The 14,807-nt window shown below is 50.3% G+C and overlaps 1 protein-coding gene across 3 annotated transcripts; it reads left to right on the top strand.

Annotated features, from left to right (window-relative positions):
• Nucleotides 1–9,200: 9,200 nt before the first annotated feature.
• Nucleotides 9,201–14,576, top strand: SHISA2 (shisa family member 2). 3 transcript variants are annotated; one of them, XR_007508827.1, is made up of 3 exons: nucleotides 9,201–9,536; nucleotides 11,461–12,345; nucleotides 13,666–14,576. XR_007508827.1 is itself a non-coding variant. In XM_049823042.1 (2 exons), exons 1-2 carry the CDS (start codon nucleotides 9,212–9,214, stop codon nucleotides 12,012–12,014), a joined length of 879 nt encoding a protein of 292 aa, XP_049678999.1. In that variant the 5' UTR covers nucleotides 9,201–9,211; the 3' UTR covers nucleotides 12,015–13,223. The 3 variants fall into 3 exon arrangements, 1 of the variants encoding a protein (XP_049678999.1); XR_007508828.1 differs by lacking the exon at nucleotides 13,666–14,576 and adding an exon at nucleotides 12,475–13,224; XM_049823042.1 differs by lacking the exon at nucleotides 13,666–14,576 and having other exon boundaries at nucleotides 11,461–13,223.
• Nucleotides 14,577–14,807: the final 231 nt, after the last annotated feature.

The raw sequence follows: 14,807 nt of genomic DNA, 5'->3' as shown, positions 1-14,807 counted from the left end.
TTTATGACTTAATGCTTTTTTACGGAGCCTTCGGCATTTAATCTTTATAGCCCATTGCTGCAGTTGAAGTGCCAGCGTGAGGAGGTGAGTAGGCTACGTGTTACGTCAGCTTTGATAACTTTTCCAAAGAATGGTTTACTTTCTGTTTTCTCACCTTCTAGAAGTAAGGCAATTCTAGCTTATTACAAACAGGTTATGATTAAGTTTAGAAGCTTCTATAAACTAGAAAAGCTTCTGGGTTGATTTTACTTTTGTTTGAGTATAGATCTGTCCCTACCAAGGAATCGGGTAAATTCTGTGGAACACTTGCATGGAAAACTTGGAATACGTACTCCTGTCCTAAACAGGTCAATAGCTGAACAGGCAAAAGATATTCTACTTTTTTGTTCAACTAACGTTTCACAAACTGATGGATTCCCCTCCTTCATTTCTCTTCGATGCAGGTGTCACTCTACGGCATGTGCTTGGGCAGCAGCAGGACAGCGGCTTTCTAGAACATGTACTTGCTTCCAAAATCCAGTTCTGATTAAAGGCTGGTGTTTATCTCCTGGGCAAGAAATCCCTTGCTGGCTCTGTGTCTTTAATGTGACATGTTGTGGTAACAGGGTATGCTGCAGAGGTGATGATCCCAGCCACAAAAGCAAGCTAGGATGATGAGGTTTTGATCAGACACTATGGTGTAGTAAAAAGGGAAAGAAATGCAGACTTGACAAATATTTCAAATCAAGTATTCAAAATCAAACTATTTATTATATGAAACTTGAAATTCTGAAAAACACCATGTACTCTTAATAAGAGAAGAAGGGGGTAAGTTCTCATGGGGGGGAGATTGTGACAGTAGACTGAGAAGACTTTCAGTTGGGTGAAACCTTGGGGAAAAAAATAGGCACAGATTATGTACAGTTGGGTAGCTAAAGCTAGTCTATTAACTCCATAGTTAAGTACCTAAGCAGAAGCTACTCTAAACTGAAAAAAACACCAAAACCCTCTAATCAACATACACATAAAGGCATCGAACCTTTGAACATCAACACTTTTGCTGTTCTATCCTGGGATAAGGTAAGGTACATGTGATAAAGGAGTCCTTACCAAAAAAAGGTCCACCTTTCAAAAAAGGCTTGTGCTGGGTGGGCCCAAATGCTAAATGGATGTGATGGCAGTGAGCAGTGAGGCCAGCACTGCCCAGGTCCTAATTAGTGTGGGGACATCTCTCCATCTCTGCTGGAGATGGGAGGAGGAGCAATGGTGAGCAAACCAGTACCTTACCAATGTGCCACCTTTGTTGTTTCGAGTTGTCTCCTTTATCCTTGGCAGCAATGCCCAAGGCAGCGATGGTGAGCATTGAGCATTCTCATTGAGCGTCAGCTTGGAGAAAGTGAACTGACCAAAGTGATAGCAAAAGGAACACGCTAGCCTTAATGCCAGGGAAATGAGTCTTAGCAGTGCATGTTATATCAGTTTCCAATAGGAATGGTCTTTTTTTTTTTTTCCTTTTCCTGTTTATTTTGGCTGCTGACTAAGGGAACTGGTGGCTGCCTGCAGGAACTCAGTGCAGCTAACATCACCATTGCTTACCCCCATGGTAGCAGTGTAATGCTTAAACTACAAGAATAGCTTTCAACGAGCAGGCAGGTGTTTGCATACCTCCAGCAGCCAAACCAGAAGCAAGCCTTCTCCCCAGGGAGGGCAAGACCTGCTTCGGCTGTTCGCTAAGCTTACGCAGTACAGACCACAAAGGGCAAAGCTCCTGCTTGATCCCACGGTAGCAAAGTGAAGTTGATGCTGAGCTCTGCTCCGAGAGCAAAGAGGGAAGGTGTTTAACGTTTATGTTGGCTTCAAGCATGGTAATGCTCTGTCGGTGCCAATAGCAACCTCTTACTTGTATCGGAGATGTGCAGAAGTGGCTGGAACCGCAGGGAGGCTGTGGCAGCTCGTCCAGATCACCCTGTGCGGGGCAAGAATCACCATACTGACGATGTAGGTCTAATGCAAATGCCTATTAGCTTAAACTTATACTTTATTAATAACAATATTTAGCTAGAAATGCTCGTCTGAGTAATTTGTCACTTCCCTCGTCACCTCTCCCTGCGCTTTATGTCTAGCCGGTACAGCTGTTATTTATTGCTCTGTCACGGTGATGCCTGCGCGGTGGTGGTGATGGGGTTTGTCAGGCTTCCGACCTGCTCCGAAACACGGGGGGCAAAAGGGGTACTTGGGTAAGATCGTGGGCTCGGGCAGGTGGATGGTGATAGTGTTCCAGCAGCGACAGAAATAGGAAGATTAAAAACCAAACAGGGTTGCAGAGTGGTGGATGTATCATTTAAAGTGAGCCCTGAGAATGGGGAGGGTCGGGGGGGTGAATTCCAAAGCCTCAGTGCTAGTCACGTCATCTTTAAGGTAAGTCGTATTTGAGCTATGCTACTGACATCAAGTAAAATAGCAATGATGCAAGCTGATGCAGTCTTTTTTACTTCTTTCATAAACAGTATAAAAAAATGTCCTGATCTAGAAAATATTCTAAGTAGTTAATTTTGTGCACCAAGTTGCTGCACTAATAATCCCTATATAAAATCCAAACCTGCAAATTAAGCTCTAGTCAGTCCCATTGAACCCTACCAAGAGAAGAAGCACTTTTTTCTTGTCTGGAGCTCATTAGTCTTACTGTGCAGGCGGCAGTCTGGGCTACAGCTGCACAGCGATGCTGCTTTCACTATATGGTGCCTAAATCCTTGTCTTGCTCTGTGCTATTAGGAGATGAGCGACAGTAAATTTCTGTTTTGAAATTATCCTTAGTTCTGTTTTCCTGCAGTTGATAAAATGCTCATGCTTTATGCTCTGAGTGGCATTAACTGGAGTGTGAATGTAGAAAATTCCTGTACTTTGGGGTTTTTCTTTTTTTAATTGAAATAACTTTATAATAATGATGCTTTGTCAAATTGGCCAGTCTCACTAGAGGGGCAGGTTGTGGGAAGATGGATGTAGTCCACAAGAAGTAATTCTTCCTTCCTTTTTGTCTGAGGAGGGGGGAGAAACCTAAAATTCTTTCCTTTTTGCTAGTCTCTGGAGTGGTTGGTTAGAGCAGAAACAAAAATTCAACTGGGAAACAGCACCCCTTTCAATTTGAAGATGTGCACATTGGCTTTGTGTCCAGGTTTTTATATATTGTAGCAGCAATCTACTGTGTCTTCGGTAAACGGGAGCTCCAAAAAAAAAAAAAAAAAAAATCAATGTACTGAGACTCCCGGGAGAAGAGCATGACGGTTGTATCGATCACGGCCGAGTAGTCGGACTTTGCTAACAAACTCCCTGAAGCCCCAGTCCGATGGGACTCAGTGTTGAAACCGGGGGATATTTTCTGAGAAACAGCCTCCTCCTTAACTTGCTGCAATCTCGCCCTTGTGAATTTGGAGGGAAATGTCCGCCAGCACTTACAGATAGTGTTACCCAGTCACCTCCCTTCAGGCTGCATCCCTTAACCCCGTTATTGAGACAGCGATGCGTTTTGGAGCCAGGCGTGCGATACCGGAGGTGTCTGTACTGGCGGTGATAATGTGGTGCCAGCGCTGATGATCTGCTGTCACTGCTGCGTACGCTGAGACAGCGAGCGCCGATAGCAGAAGCTGAGCTTTGCCTGTTGCTGTGCTTGGTGCCGGTGCAGTCGCTGCAGATTCACAGCCCAGACCTTGAGAAGTGTGCGAACTTGCTATCATCTCATTCACAGTTCTTTTTACAGTCCTTTGACTCTTTCTGTGAGATTTTTTTTTTTTTTTTTCTCCTTGGGTCATCTTGTTCTAATTATTTTCCAGGAAATGAGAGCCAATAAAAGAAAGCCTTTCTGCTATGAATACACGTGTATTTTAAAATGTAGATATTAAATATGTTCCCTAAGCAGAAATAAAAACCAGTCCGGCTTATGCAAGTAATACCACAATCGGAGTAGCAGTTTGGGCCTTTAAATATAGTGACGGTGTTTAAATAATACTTACTGCAGGTATAGATAGCTACACTAGTGTAAAAGGTAGCTAATACCCAGGGCGGGAAGAGAAGGAAACCCGACTAAATTAAGCTCATATATTCTGGTAACTACCCTCATCTGGGAAATTACATTAGTGTAACCTGTCAGTAAGGACTGCGCTCTCGATTACAACAGTTGTCTGTACAAAACCTGTAGTGACGGTTTTAATACCACTACCCTTCCCACTAACCTCACATGGGGGCAGCAAGGCATTGCTTTATCAGTGAGAAATATGGTTTTACCTGAGAAGCGACTTCGCCAGGATAAATGTAGAAGATGCAGGGATTTCTGACTCCAAGGTGATTTGTTTATAAGTTTTAAAAAACCCAAACAAACAGTTTTTTTAAATAACTAAACCTCTACGTACTAGGCGTGGCTTTCAGATGGGAATTGACTCCATTATTTTATATTACCAGAAAGAGGAATCTCTGATGATGAAGTGTTAAGCTGCAATATGTAAGTGTACAAACTGCAATAAAATCCAGCTCTTGTGGTAAGCATGGCCTGGCTTTTACATGCCAAGTGATCTAAATGATAGTAGTGTGATGATGAAGTCCAGCTTTTTCTCTGGGAGAAGGGAGGGAGAAGACTTCAGGTTACGAGTTTTAATTTACATTCCTGATTTGCAACGTTGTGGACACAAACAAAATAATTCCTGAATCCAGATTCTCAAGGTTTCTGGTGAGGTTGCAAAATTATTTGACGGTAATGATGTAATGGTAGATACAGTAGCTAAATATAAGGAGAAAGGTACATAAACCTGTTTGGCATCCAGGGCTGGGCAATGAAAAGCAGGTAATCTCACTTGTACCCAAGTGACTAGAATGAAACCAAGTATCCCAAAGGGGAAGAGAAGAAAACATCCCTCCGCCATCTAAAGTTTATCTCCCATGGGTTGAAAGGAAAAGGGGATAGGAGTTGCTGCCAGTTTCGTGTCCCTTTTACCATCAAGGGAACGTGGCAGGTTGCGGAGAGCACGGGTTGGAAATACGATAGGGAAAGCAAAACATCCCTAACAGCAAGGGCCACTTACGTGCCCACAGAAGCTCACGGCAGCTTGGAGAGTTGCGTCGCAGGGTTTTCCTCTGCCTGGCTCTGAAGAGGTTCCAACCAAAACAGACAGAGATACAGAATAAGGTGACAGCTCTGTGCTCTGGCTTTATCTTGGAGAATTTGTAAGATGGACACCCAAGGGGGGGGAGAGGGACTGTTGTTCCTTACTTATTATTGTTGCGGTTTCCTCTAATTTGTCCTTTCTCTTCTTTCCTTCCCGTCCAACGCACGCCGGCACAGCCAGCCATGACAAACGTTTGCGGTACCTCGCTGTGACCGGTTCGGCAGCTCAGACTCAAGGCAGGGTGGTTTTCCCCCATTCAACTGGGAGCTGTTAAGGATGAAGGACATCTTTTTGTATTATCCCTCTTTTCGTGCCTTTCCTATTTCTGGTGTCTTTTTTTTTGAAGTGTGGAGAAAAAAAAAAGTAGTAGTTGCATTTGCAAGGAGCTTTAGCAAATGAGGCCTGCAAACCAAAGGAAAGCAAAGCACTGTGCTCTGAAAGCACATAAATACTTTTGAAAAATTCCCATCTGTAGAGGGGTGCAGCAGTAAAACAGCAAAAATGCCTTTAGTATAATAAGGAGAATACCTGTCAATGCAGTGACTGCATGGATTTACCAGGTAAGAAGATACCAGTCTTAGGCAGTCACTTAAGCATACGGTGGCGATTATCCTGCAGCAGCTTTGCCTGCACGGCTCAGCATCCCGGTCCGGCACTGGCGCAGGGAGCTGCGTCTCACCTCCGTGCCCGGGCATGCACGTGTGCGGGGATCGCTCTCGCACGGCCAGTGCGACGGCTGGACACTGGGTCCTATAAAAGCTGTGATGTGCTGTAAATGTACTTATCCCCTACACTGCTGCACAGGCAGTTTGCAGTTCAGAGTCTTAAAAATGATATGGAAAATGCACTATATCAGTTTCAGACAGCTAGCAAAAGTAATTTTAACTCTTATTTTCCCTGCTCTAAGTGGGAATATTTTTTCAGGAATCACAAAACAGCATGCGAGCTCTTCAAATGACTGAAATAAAACGTGGTATTTGCTTTCCTGCAATCATGTATTTGGCTTGAGAAGGGCAAAGAACACTTCTACCGAGCCAAAGGCCTCAGAAAACACCTGGTAGTAGTAGTAGTAAAAATTCAGAGACTTTTAGAAAAAAATAAAACAAAGTTGAAGCAGATAATGCAGTTTAATAGACTATGTGATCATTATTGAATATCTCTAGATGTTTTTGCCCCCTCTAACATATATATGATGTTTTAACTGTATCTAAAAGCCGCAAGATGCTCAGTTTGACAGGACCTGGTAAGTTTGGTGTCCTACAGGATCTGGGGCCTTACATGATGGGCTTAGTTTACATTGAAATGGATTGAGCTAATGCTATGAGATTGCTTGACACAGGAAAGTGAAAAAGTTGCAGAGTAGAAAAGACTGTTGCCCATGTATTTTCACATATTTTGGTTTGGGGGATTTTTTGTGTGCTTTAGACTTTAAATCATACAGATATGACCTGATCATCTTGTAAAGACAGCTAGAAAAAAAAAAAAAATCTTTGCTAATTAGTTTATTGCCAAATACGTTCTGAAGCACTTTGTGAAGTGCCAAATGTTTTAAGAAGTTTTACAAAAGCATCATGAGGTGAGCTATTATCTCTGGTTTTACCCAGACAAGTTGAGACAGATTCTGAGCTTGAATATATTAAGTACCTGTTACAGATAATCTCTGCAGGGGATCTGGTGCTGGTGTTTTGTTGCGATCGAGGCTCCTAACTGGGAATACATATGGGCTAGACGGTAGGTGAGAAGTAGACTATCTGCTCATCGTCTGTTGTCGCTGTTGGAAGAGGTCCACCTTACCGAGTATCGGTGGAACCATCGACTCAAAGGATGGGGCTGGGAAAGTATTTTGTTCGCCACGTATAAAAGAACCAAGAAGCTGCTTTTCTTATTATGAAAACGTCAGTCCAACCCAGGTTTAAAGAAAATGATCTTGTAGGAAGACCTCTGTGAGCGTAGGCATTTCCCTGCTGTCACTCGGGGCTGCCAGACACCCCGACAGGTCACTGGCAAGAGCTCAGGGTTTTAATTCCTTCTCCAGACGATCCCCTTGCCACTGACCTGGGGTGTCTTGGGCGACGGGTGTTCTGGGTGCCGCGGGCCGATGGTGTGAAATCCGTCATCGGTCACGACTGTCCGTGGCGCGCTCCTCGCCCCAAACCCAACACGCTGGAGCTGACAGCTCTGGATAGCTGCTGCTGGTCAGGTTTTGAGACGGAGCATCTCGCGCTCCATCGCTCAAATCGCTGCAAGTTTCTCCTCGTTTGTCCAGCTGGGTCCATACGGGCGGCGCAGAACTCGTCACCCTGCAATCCCACTTTTCATCTTGATAACTCCGAGTTTTTCCAAAGGTTGGCTGCTCCGGGTTACTAATCGTCTCTGAGGTAAGCTGCGACATGCGTGGGAACCGCCTCAGCACCCTGCCCTTGCCGTGGCGTGGCTCTGGCTGAGCCGTGAAAGGGCTGGGGCTGGGAAATAACTCCCTGGGAGCCGAGGGGGCAAAATGCAATTACCTGGGCTGTAATTTGACCAGAAGCTGCTGGTCCAGCCTAATACCTCTGTGAAAGCCTGCAGCTGTCTAAGAGCGGCTGAAAAGAGAACAAAAGAGGGAGATGAAAATGGAGGGGGAAGGACTGGCACGTTGTTGGTGCAAGACAATCGTTTAATTGAAGAAGAAAAGCTTGAGAGAAATAAACGGAACTTTGCGGTCACCTTCCTTGCAGCGAAACGACTTAGCAGCAGCATTTAAAACCAGCGCCAGCTACCAGAGCTAACCCGTTTCTGCCTTTTTATCAAACGAAATATATATATATATTTTTTTTTTTAATTGACCTAGCACGGGGGTGAGCAGCAGTTTCGGTCGGCGGCACACGAGGCGACATTTTTAGGGAGAGATTAAAAAAAAAAAAAAAAATCCCAACTTTCTTCGTCGGGAAGAGCATCCTTGCCCCCTTCTCTGGAGCCCCCGCTGCCCCTCGGAGGCAGAAACACCGGCCCGCGCTCCCGGCGGCGGCCTCACACCCACCCGTGAGGGGGGTAGGCGGGGGAGGGGGGAGCACCGGGACCCCCTCCCCGGAGCGGGGGTCAGACGGCTTCTAGCTTTTCCGTGGTGGGGAAATTAGTTTGGGTCGTAGCGCCCGACGGGCACCGCGGGGCTCAGGGAAGCGGCGGCGGCGCTGCACCCCCCCCTCCCCTCACAGACACCCTCCCCCCCCCAGACACCCCCTCCCCTCACAGACACCCCCCTCCCCTCACAGACACCCTCCCCTCACAGACACCCCCCTCCCCTCACAGACCCCCTCCCCCCAGACCCCCCCTCTCCCCTCACAGACACCCCCCCGACACACCCTCCCCTCACAGACACCCCCCCCTCCCCTCACAGACACCCCCTCCCCTCACAGACACCCTCACAGACCCCCTCCCCCCCAGACACCCCTTCTCCCCTCACAGACACCCCCCCCAGACACCCCCCCTCCCCTCACAGACACCCCCCCAAACACCCCCCCCTCCCCTCAGACACCCCCCCCAGACACCCCCCCCCCCCCCCCCAGACACCCCCCATCCCCTCACAGACACACACACACACACACACACACCCCCGCCCCCGGTGGCGGCAGGGGGCGCGGGGCCGCCCCGTCGGGCGGGGCGGGCGCATGCGCGCTGAGCCGCCGCCGCTGCCTATAAGGGCGGGGCGCGGCGCTTTTCCCGCCCACCCCCTCCCCTCCGCTCCCCGCCTCACAGCCCAGCGGCGCCGCCGGACGGGGCGCACCGCGGCGGCGGCGGCGGCGGCTCAGCGCCCCCCCCGGGGAGGGCGGCCGGAGGGGCTACGGCCGCCTCCCTTCGCCCATGGGCGCGGCGCGGGGTACGGGCCGGGCCGCGGCGGCGCGGCGGAGGGGAGGGAGAGCCGAGTAAGCGGCGTCGGCGGCTCCGCACCCCGCGGGGGCCGGCCCCGGGTATGCGTCGTCGTCGGAGGCGGCAGGACCCGCGGCGAGAGTCCCCGCAGCGCGGCGGGCGCTGCCCCGGCGCGGGGGGGCTCTGACAGAACTCCCCCCACCACCACCACCACCACCACCACCGACCCGAGCATGCGGGGCGGGCGGTGCTGGCTGCTGCTGGCGGCCGCGTTGGGCTGGTGGCTGCCGGCGGGAGCGGCGGCCAGCGGGGAGTACTGCCACGGTTGGTTGGACGGGCAGGGCGGCTGGCGGGACGGTTTCCAGTGCCCGGAGCGTTTCGACGGCGGCGACGCCACCATCTGCTGCGGCAGCTGCGCCCTCCGCTACTGCTGCTCCAGCGCCGAGGCTCGGCTCGACCAGGGAGACTGCCACAACGACCGGCGGCAGGGAGGAGGAGGCGTCGGCGGCATCGGAGAGCCGGGACGGCCCGGCAAGGACGGCCCCGACGGCGCGGCAGGTGAGGCGGGCACGGCCCCCGGCCGCGGGGGTCCCCCCCCCCCCCCGAGGCTCGGCGGGTTTGCGGCGGGCTCCCCGCCGGTTCCCTTCCACCGGGGGAGGAAGGAACGAGGGCCAGCCCGGCCCCGACACGGGGAGAAGTACCCACGCCCGGCCACGGCTTGGGGGTTTTTTTGGGTTTTTTTTGTTTGGTTTTTTTTTTTTTTTTTTTTTTTTCCCTGCCCGGTGTTCCAAAGCGCAGCCCTGCCTTTCTTAAAAGTAGGCGACGCCGCTTTCCGACCGTCTCGGGCTTGTGCGGCTCCTCCGCCCCGTTTCGTGCTCCCGGTTGAAAAGGGAGGGGAAAAAAATAAATAGAAACAACCCCTACGAGCGAAACAAAAAAAAAAAAAAAAAAAAAAAAAAAAGGTAACACTTCTAGCCGGCCCCCGCTCTAATTGTGTATGTTCTTCCAGCGCACATTCCTTCCCCGCTTAGGACTGCTTTTTACCAGACGGTTGAGTTTCGAGGATAAACTCAAGTCTTTCCACTGCTGTTGTTTAAAAAAAACGCTTCCGCGGCTTCCCAGCGCCCTCGCTGCCATCCACATGTGCTGAACGCGCTAGGAGTAGCCCGAAGTGATGTTATAATTAGGACAGACTTGCTCTCGGAAAACTTGCATGTTACAGTCTGTAGCAAGTGCGTGCACCTGCTCAAGAGCTGCTGCGGCGCCAGGCGCAGAAGTAGAGACAGTTCTTTGCAAGCCTTTTGTTTAAAAAGTGCTAAAATAATAGAGGAAATGTGGCCTTTTGGTTATAACTTGCTCTGTGTAATCAGCTGTGCAAGGAGGGTTCCGACTTGAGCAGACAGATAAACCCCTTTTTGCAGTTCTGAGGACAAGGCATTTTTCTTAATTTATTTTCTTCATTAATAGTTACTGTTCAGCACGTTCAGGAGCTGTTGTTCCACGCTGGCGCTGGTTAACTTGCAGGAGGGGCAGCCCCTGTGCCAGGGCACGTTGTTGGCAGTGGCTGCGTTAGTGCTGGTCAGGCAGGTGTCCGCAGCCCTGCCCGGGTCTTCGGGCTGCCCGGTTTCAGTGGAAATGATGAAGCCCAAGGCATGTTGCCTGGAGCGTTCGCGAGCGCTGGAGGAAGGCACTCTCCCCTCCTTAACTCCCAGATGCATCGATGCAGATTTCTTACTGAGGCAGAGAAAACAGCTCTTTCCCTGGGAGTGCAGAGCAATCAGAGCCCAGGTCCTTCGGAGGATGGTATTCACCATCCACCTTGTCGAGCTCCCGACCTCACCGATGAAGCATCACCCATAACCTTCTGCTCCCACCCTCACTCCTCCTGCCCCGATGTCCCTTCTTTAAGCCTCGCAAGATCTGCTGGTAGGGAACCTTTGGTGCATGGTTTCTCCCTAAACCCAGGACTGAAGCGCCCTGCCTCGACACCGCCTGGCTCTCTCCCTACCCCGAGGGGTGCCAGCAGCCAGAGAGGGCTGGTGATGGGGAGGGATGTGATGCAGCACCGGGGTTTGACCGCCCTGTGCTCCTGTGCAGATATCCTGCCCAGAGTATCTCCCTATGGCACTGTTCAAACCCAGCGTTCTCTTGCCTGATTTTTCTAGGAGGGTGTATTGGAGTGGTGGTTGATGTGGACTTGACCACCGTCGATGGGAGCGAGCCGTCCTCTGTCGAGGCGCGGGATGTGGGCTTTCCTCTCCGCTAATAATGTTAAAGATGCTTTTGGAAACTCCAGCCATTGGTTTTAGTAGCCCTTTTCATCTTCCCTGTGTAATACGCTCAGCCGTAGACACAGCTTTTAGTGCTCACCCCCATTGACCTGTGCTGGGGGGAGGTGGGCTTGGCTGGGGTTGGGGCCTTCTGCCGGAGCTGCTGAGGTTTGTCCCTGACCCCAGTAACGAAGTTTTCCTTGCTGTTGCAGTGCCTATCTACGTGCCGTTCCTTATCGTTGGCTCTGTATTTGTCGCCTTCATCATCTTGGGGTCGCTGGTGGCGGCTTGCTGCTGCAGATGCCTGCGGCCCAAGCAGGAGCCCCAGCAGAGCCGAGCCCCTGGGGGCACCCGCCTGATGGAGACGATCCCCATGATCCCGAGTGCCAGCACCTCCCGGGGTTCCTCCTCCCGCCAGTCGAGCACCGCCGCCAGCTCCAGCTCCAGCGCCAACTCGGGGGCCAGAGCCCCCCCGACCAGGTCCCAGACCAACTGCTGTTTGCCAGAAGGGACCATGAATAACGTCTACGTCAACATGCCGACCAACTTCTCGGTGCTGAACTGCCAGCAGGCTACCCAGATCGTGCCGCACCAGGGGCAGTACCTGCACCCCCAGTACGTGGGCTACGCAGTGCAACACGACTCGATGCCGCTGACCCCGGTCCCCCCCTTCCTCGATGGTTTGCAGAGCGGCTACAGGCAGATCCAGTCTCCCTACCCGCACGCCACCAGCGAACAGAAGATGTACCCGGCTGTGACTGTGTAGCGCTGGCGCCTTCCTCCCCCCTCCCCACACGGCAGGTTTTCGTATCTAAACTGAACGGAGGAGAAATACTTCCTCGGAACGAAGCTCCCAGAACATCGCTTGTAAATAATTTTGAAAGGCTCATGCATGTCAGACAGTGTTTATAAACCATTTATTTTCATCGGGGTCCATTGCCAGAAACTGTAGGATGATATCTCTGAATTAACGTTGCCAGATACGCTCTCATTCCAGTGCATGATTTACAGTGGCAAAGGATTACACTGAAAATGCATATGTATTTCAGATCGCTGTACTTGCGAGATAAATGCCGGAGCCATTAAGTGCCCTTCAGGTATGACATGGTCAGAAGTATTTGCCTAATTAATTCGTAGAAAGAGTTTTGTTACACTGTACAAGACCGCAGTACTTAAGAAACCTCTTTTCTCCCAGCTCCTTAATGACATTTCCCATTGCTTTACAGACAATCAGTCGCAACCGAGAGCTGAACAGTGCAATCCCTGCGTGCCGGGTGCTGGTACCAGCCCCCATGGCTTCTTACGCACCCCCGGCTTGCGGTGAAGTGCCATGAAAGGCTTAGTCTTGCAAAGACCAATTTTCCTTGTCCCTGGTATTTATGTAGAAATTAGAAGAGTGTGAATTATTTGGCTCTTCCTTCCAGTGCACTTGAAACCCCTCTTGATTTGCTTTTGCCTCAAGATCAGGATGCCGTGGTGGTTTGCGCAGACTTTATCTTTGTGAACTTTTTACTAAAAACAAGGTACGAGGTGCTTGTTCTTCCTGACGCTCAGCAAAGCTTTTGGTGCAGCTAGCAGCATCTGAGCTGAAACTGCCGTTGGAGAGAAAGGTCGTACTGTGACTCCGAACACGCCTGATTTAACCTCACTTGCCATGAAACAGTAAACCCGTGTGAATGCGCGCGAAGTTGTCAGCCCCAAACCCTGCTTGCGATCGTGTCTGTAGGAAAATGGGCTTTGTTCCCCCGCCAGCCTCCTCTGAGTCCGCAGCCCTGCTCCGTTGGGGCGGGGGGGGAGATGGTGGTGGGGGTCACACAAAGCCACCCCAACCGGGATGCAGAGGGGCTGGCGAAGATTTGAAACCCATCCCCTTTTCTTCTTTACCCGTGGGGCAGGGGATGAGGAAGGCATAGCTGTATTTAAAAATAAGGGGGGGAAAAAAAAAAAAAATCCAACCAAAGGATGAAGGTGCTTGCAGCTCCCCGTGATGCCACGGGGGTCAGGGAGGATGCACGATGCTGTGAGGGGAGGGGGGACACCGCACTGGAGCTGCAGGCTCCGTCTTGCTTTGCTGTGTTTGGGGAAAAAATACTTCTCCAGGTTGAAGAGGCAACAGTGTTCTGGGAATTATCAGACCATGCTAATTGTAATATATCACCCTGGATGCAACAAGCTATTTAAGGCTGGATTTTGTCTCTTAAAAAAAACCAAACCCAAAACCCGTAGTTTCTTCATTTCCATCCATTTGTTCTTCAGCCAAAACACCGCAACAGAGGGCATATACCAAAACCGGGCAATTACAGTAACCAGACCAGAGCTGATGAAAGGTTTCTTATTGTCTGATACTGTATCAGTATGTAGCAATAACTGTGATACTACTATTTTTTTTTGTATGGCTGTTTTTAAATTACACATAGGTGTGGAAGCAGTGCCAAATCCAATGGCTTACTCGTAAACGCGCCACACACAGGCAGTCTGCAGCAGGCAGGAATGGTTTGACCACTGACACAGGAAAATGAATAGGTAGTTTATCCCGGATCTGCTGTTCCTGGCTGCGATCGCTCGTTCAGTGTGTAGGACCTGGGCAGAAAGCTTGACTTACGAAACCCAGCTTCCCCTCCAGCCCAGCTTTGGCAAGGCTGGAGGTGCGGGGCGGCTGCTCGCCTCTGCCGCGGATGTTCCAAGACAAGCCGCTGCTCCGGCACCGGGTGCTGCCGGGCTTTCGAAGGACCCAACGCACGCTCGGGTCTCCTGGGGAAATTGAGGTTTCTACCTGCCCGCGTTGTTGCAGCTTGGTCCCGCCGACCTTCCGAAGCTGAGTGAGTTGGCATCGGGCACAGGGGCTCGGGTGCCTTCGGCTGCTTGTGGGTTGGGCAGGAGCTGGAGGTGTTTGGCCCGAGGGGAGACCCAGCCTGTTACCGTGTGGCCAGACAACAAGCCCATCCATGTGTTCGTGATCTCTTCCAGCTGTGAACCAAGTCAGCTCTCACCCGCTCTGGCCCCCACCAGCGCATGCTGCCTGCCTTGCACATGCCCTGGCAAGGATACCTCCTCTGACCTACGAAATTCAGGTGAAGCTCTTCTTTGTACATTGTTTACTTGGTTAAAAAGAAAAAAAGAATAAGTTAAATTTAAGTCTGTAGAAAATAATTTGCAACTGAAGGCAGAGAAACCTGAGTTGTAATAAAAGGAAGTTTGTGAGATGTGGTGGCTTGTTGTTTTTTTTTTTAATGTCATGTACAATAATGTAAAACCAATGTTACCATTTGATACAGCTTTTAAATCTCTGAAAGGGCACTTGCTTTAAAGTGTTTCTTATAACTGAAGAAAAAAGCCCCCATTGTTTCTTAATAAATACTTTATGGTGTGACTTTTTGTTTGCTTTGTTATAGGTTTTCCTTCAGTTAATGCTTTACTTTCCTCCATCTACAAGAGCACATCTGACCAGCCCAGTTCTCCAGACCCTGGCAAAGAGCACAGTTCGGATTTTTGGACTGTTTTTAAAGAGTAACAGTAAAAACACCACCTTACATGGCTGAAGGCTGTGCCTGGGTGGAGC

Source organism: Accipiter gentilis, chromosome 19 (assembly GCF_929443795.1).
Source record: "Accipiter gentilis chromosome 19, bAccGen1.1, whole genome shotgun sequence".
NCBI lineage: Eukaryota > Metazoa > Chordata > Aves > Accipitriformes > Accipitridae > Astur > Astur gentilis.
Note: the sequence above shows the minus strand (reverse complement) of the source record. Positions and strands in the feature narration are given on the sequence as shown.

Excerpts from the sequence above, each read along its gene's own strand:
- SHISA2 (XM_049823042.1), top strand. The coding sequence starts at position 9,212 with ATGCGGGGCGGGCGGTGCTGGCTGCTGCTGGCGGCCGCGTTGGGCTGG. Across the intron at positions 9,537-11,460 it reads CGGCCCCGACGGCGCGGCAG|TGCCTATCTACGTGCCGTTC; the intron begins GTGAGGCGGGCA and ends TTGCTGTTGCAG.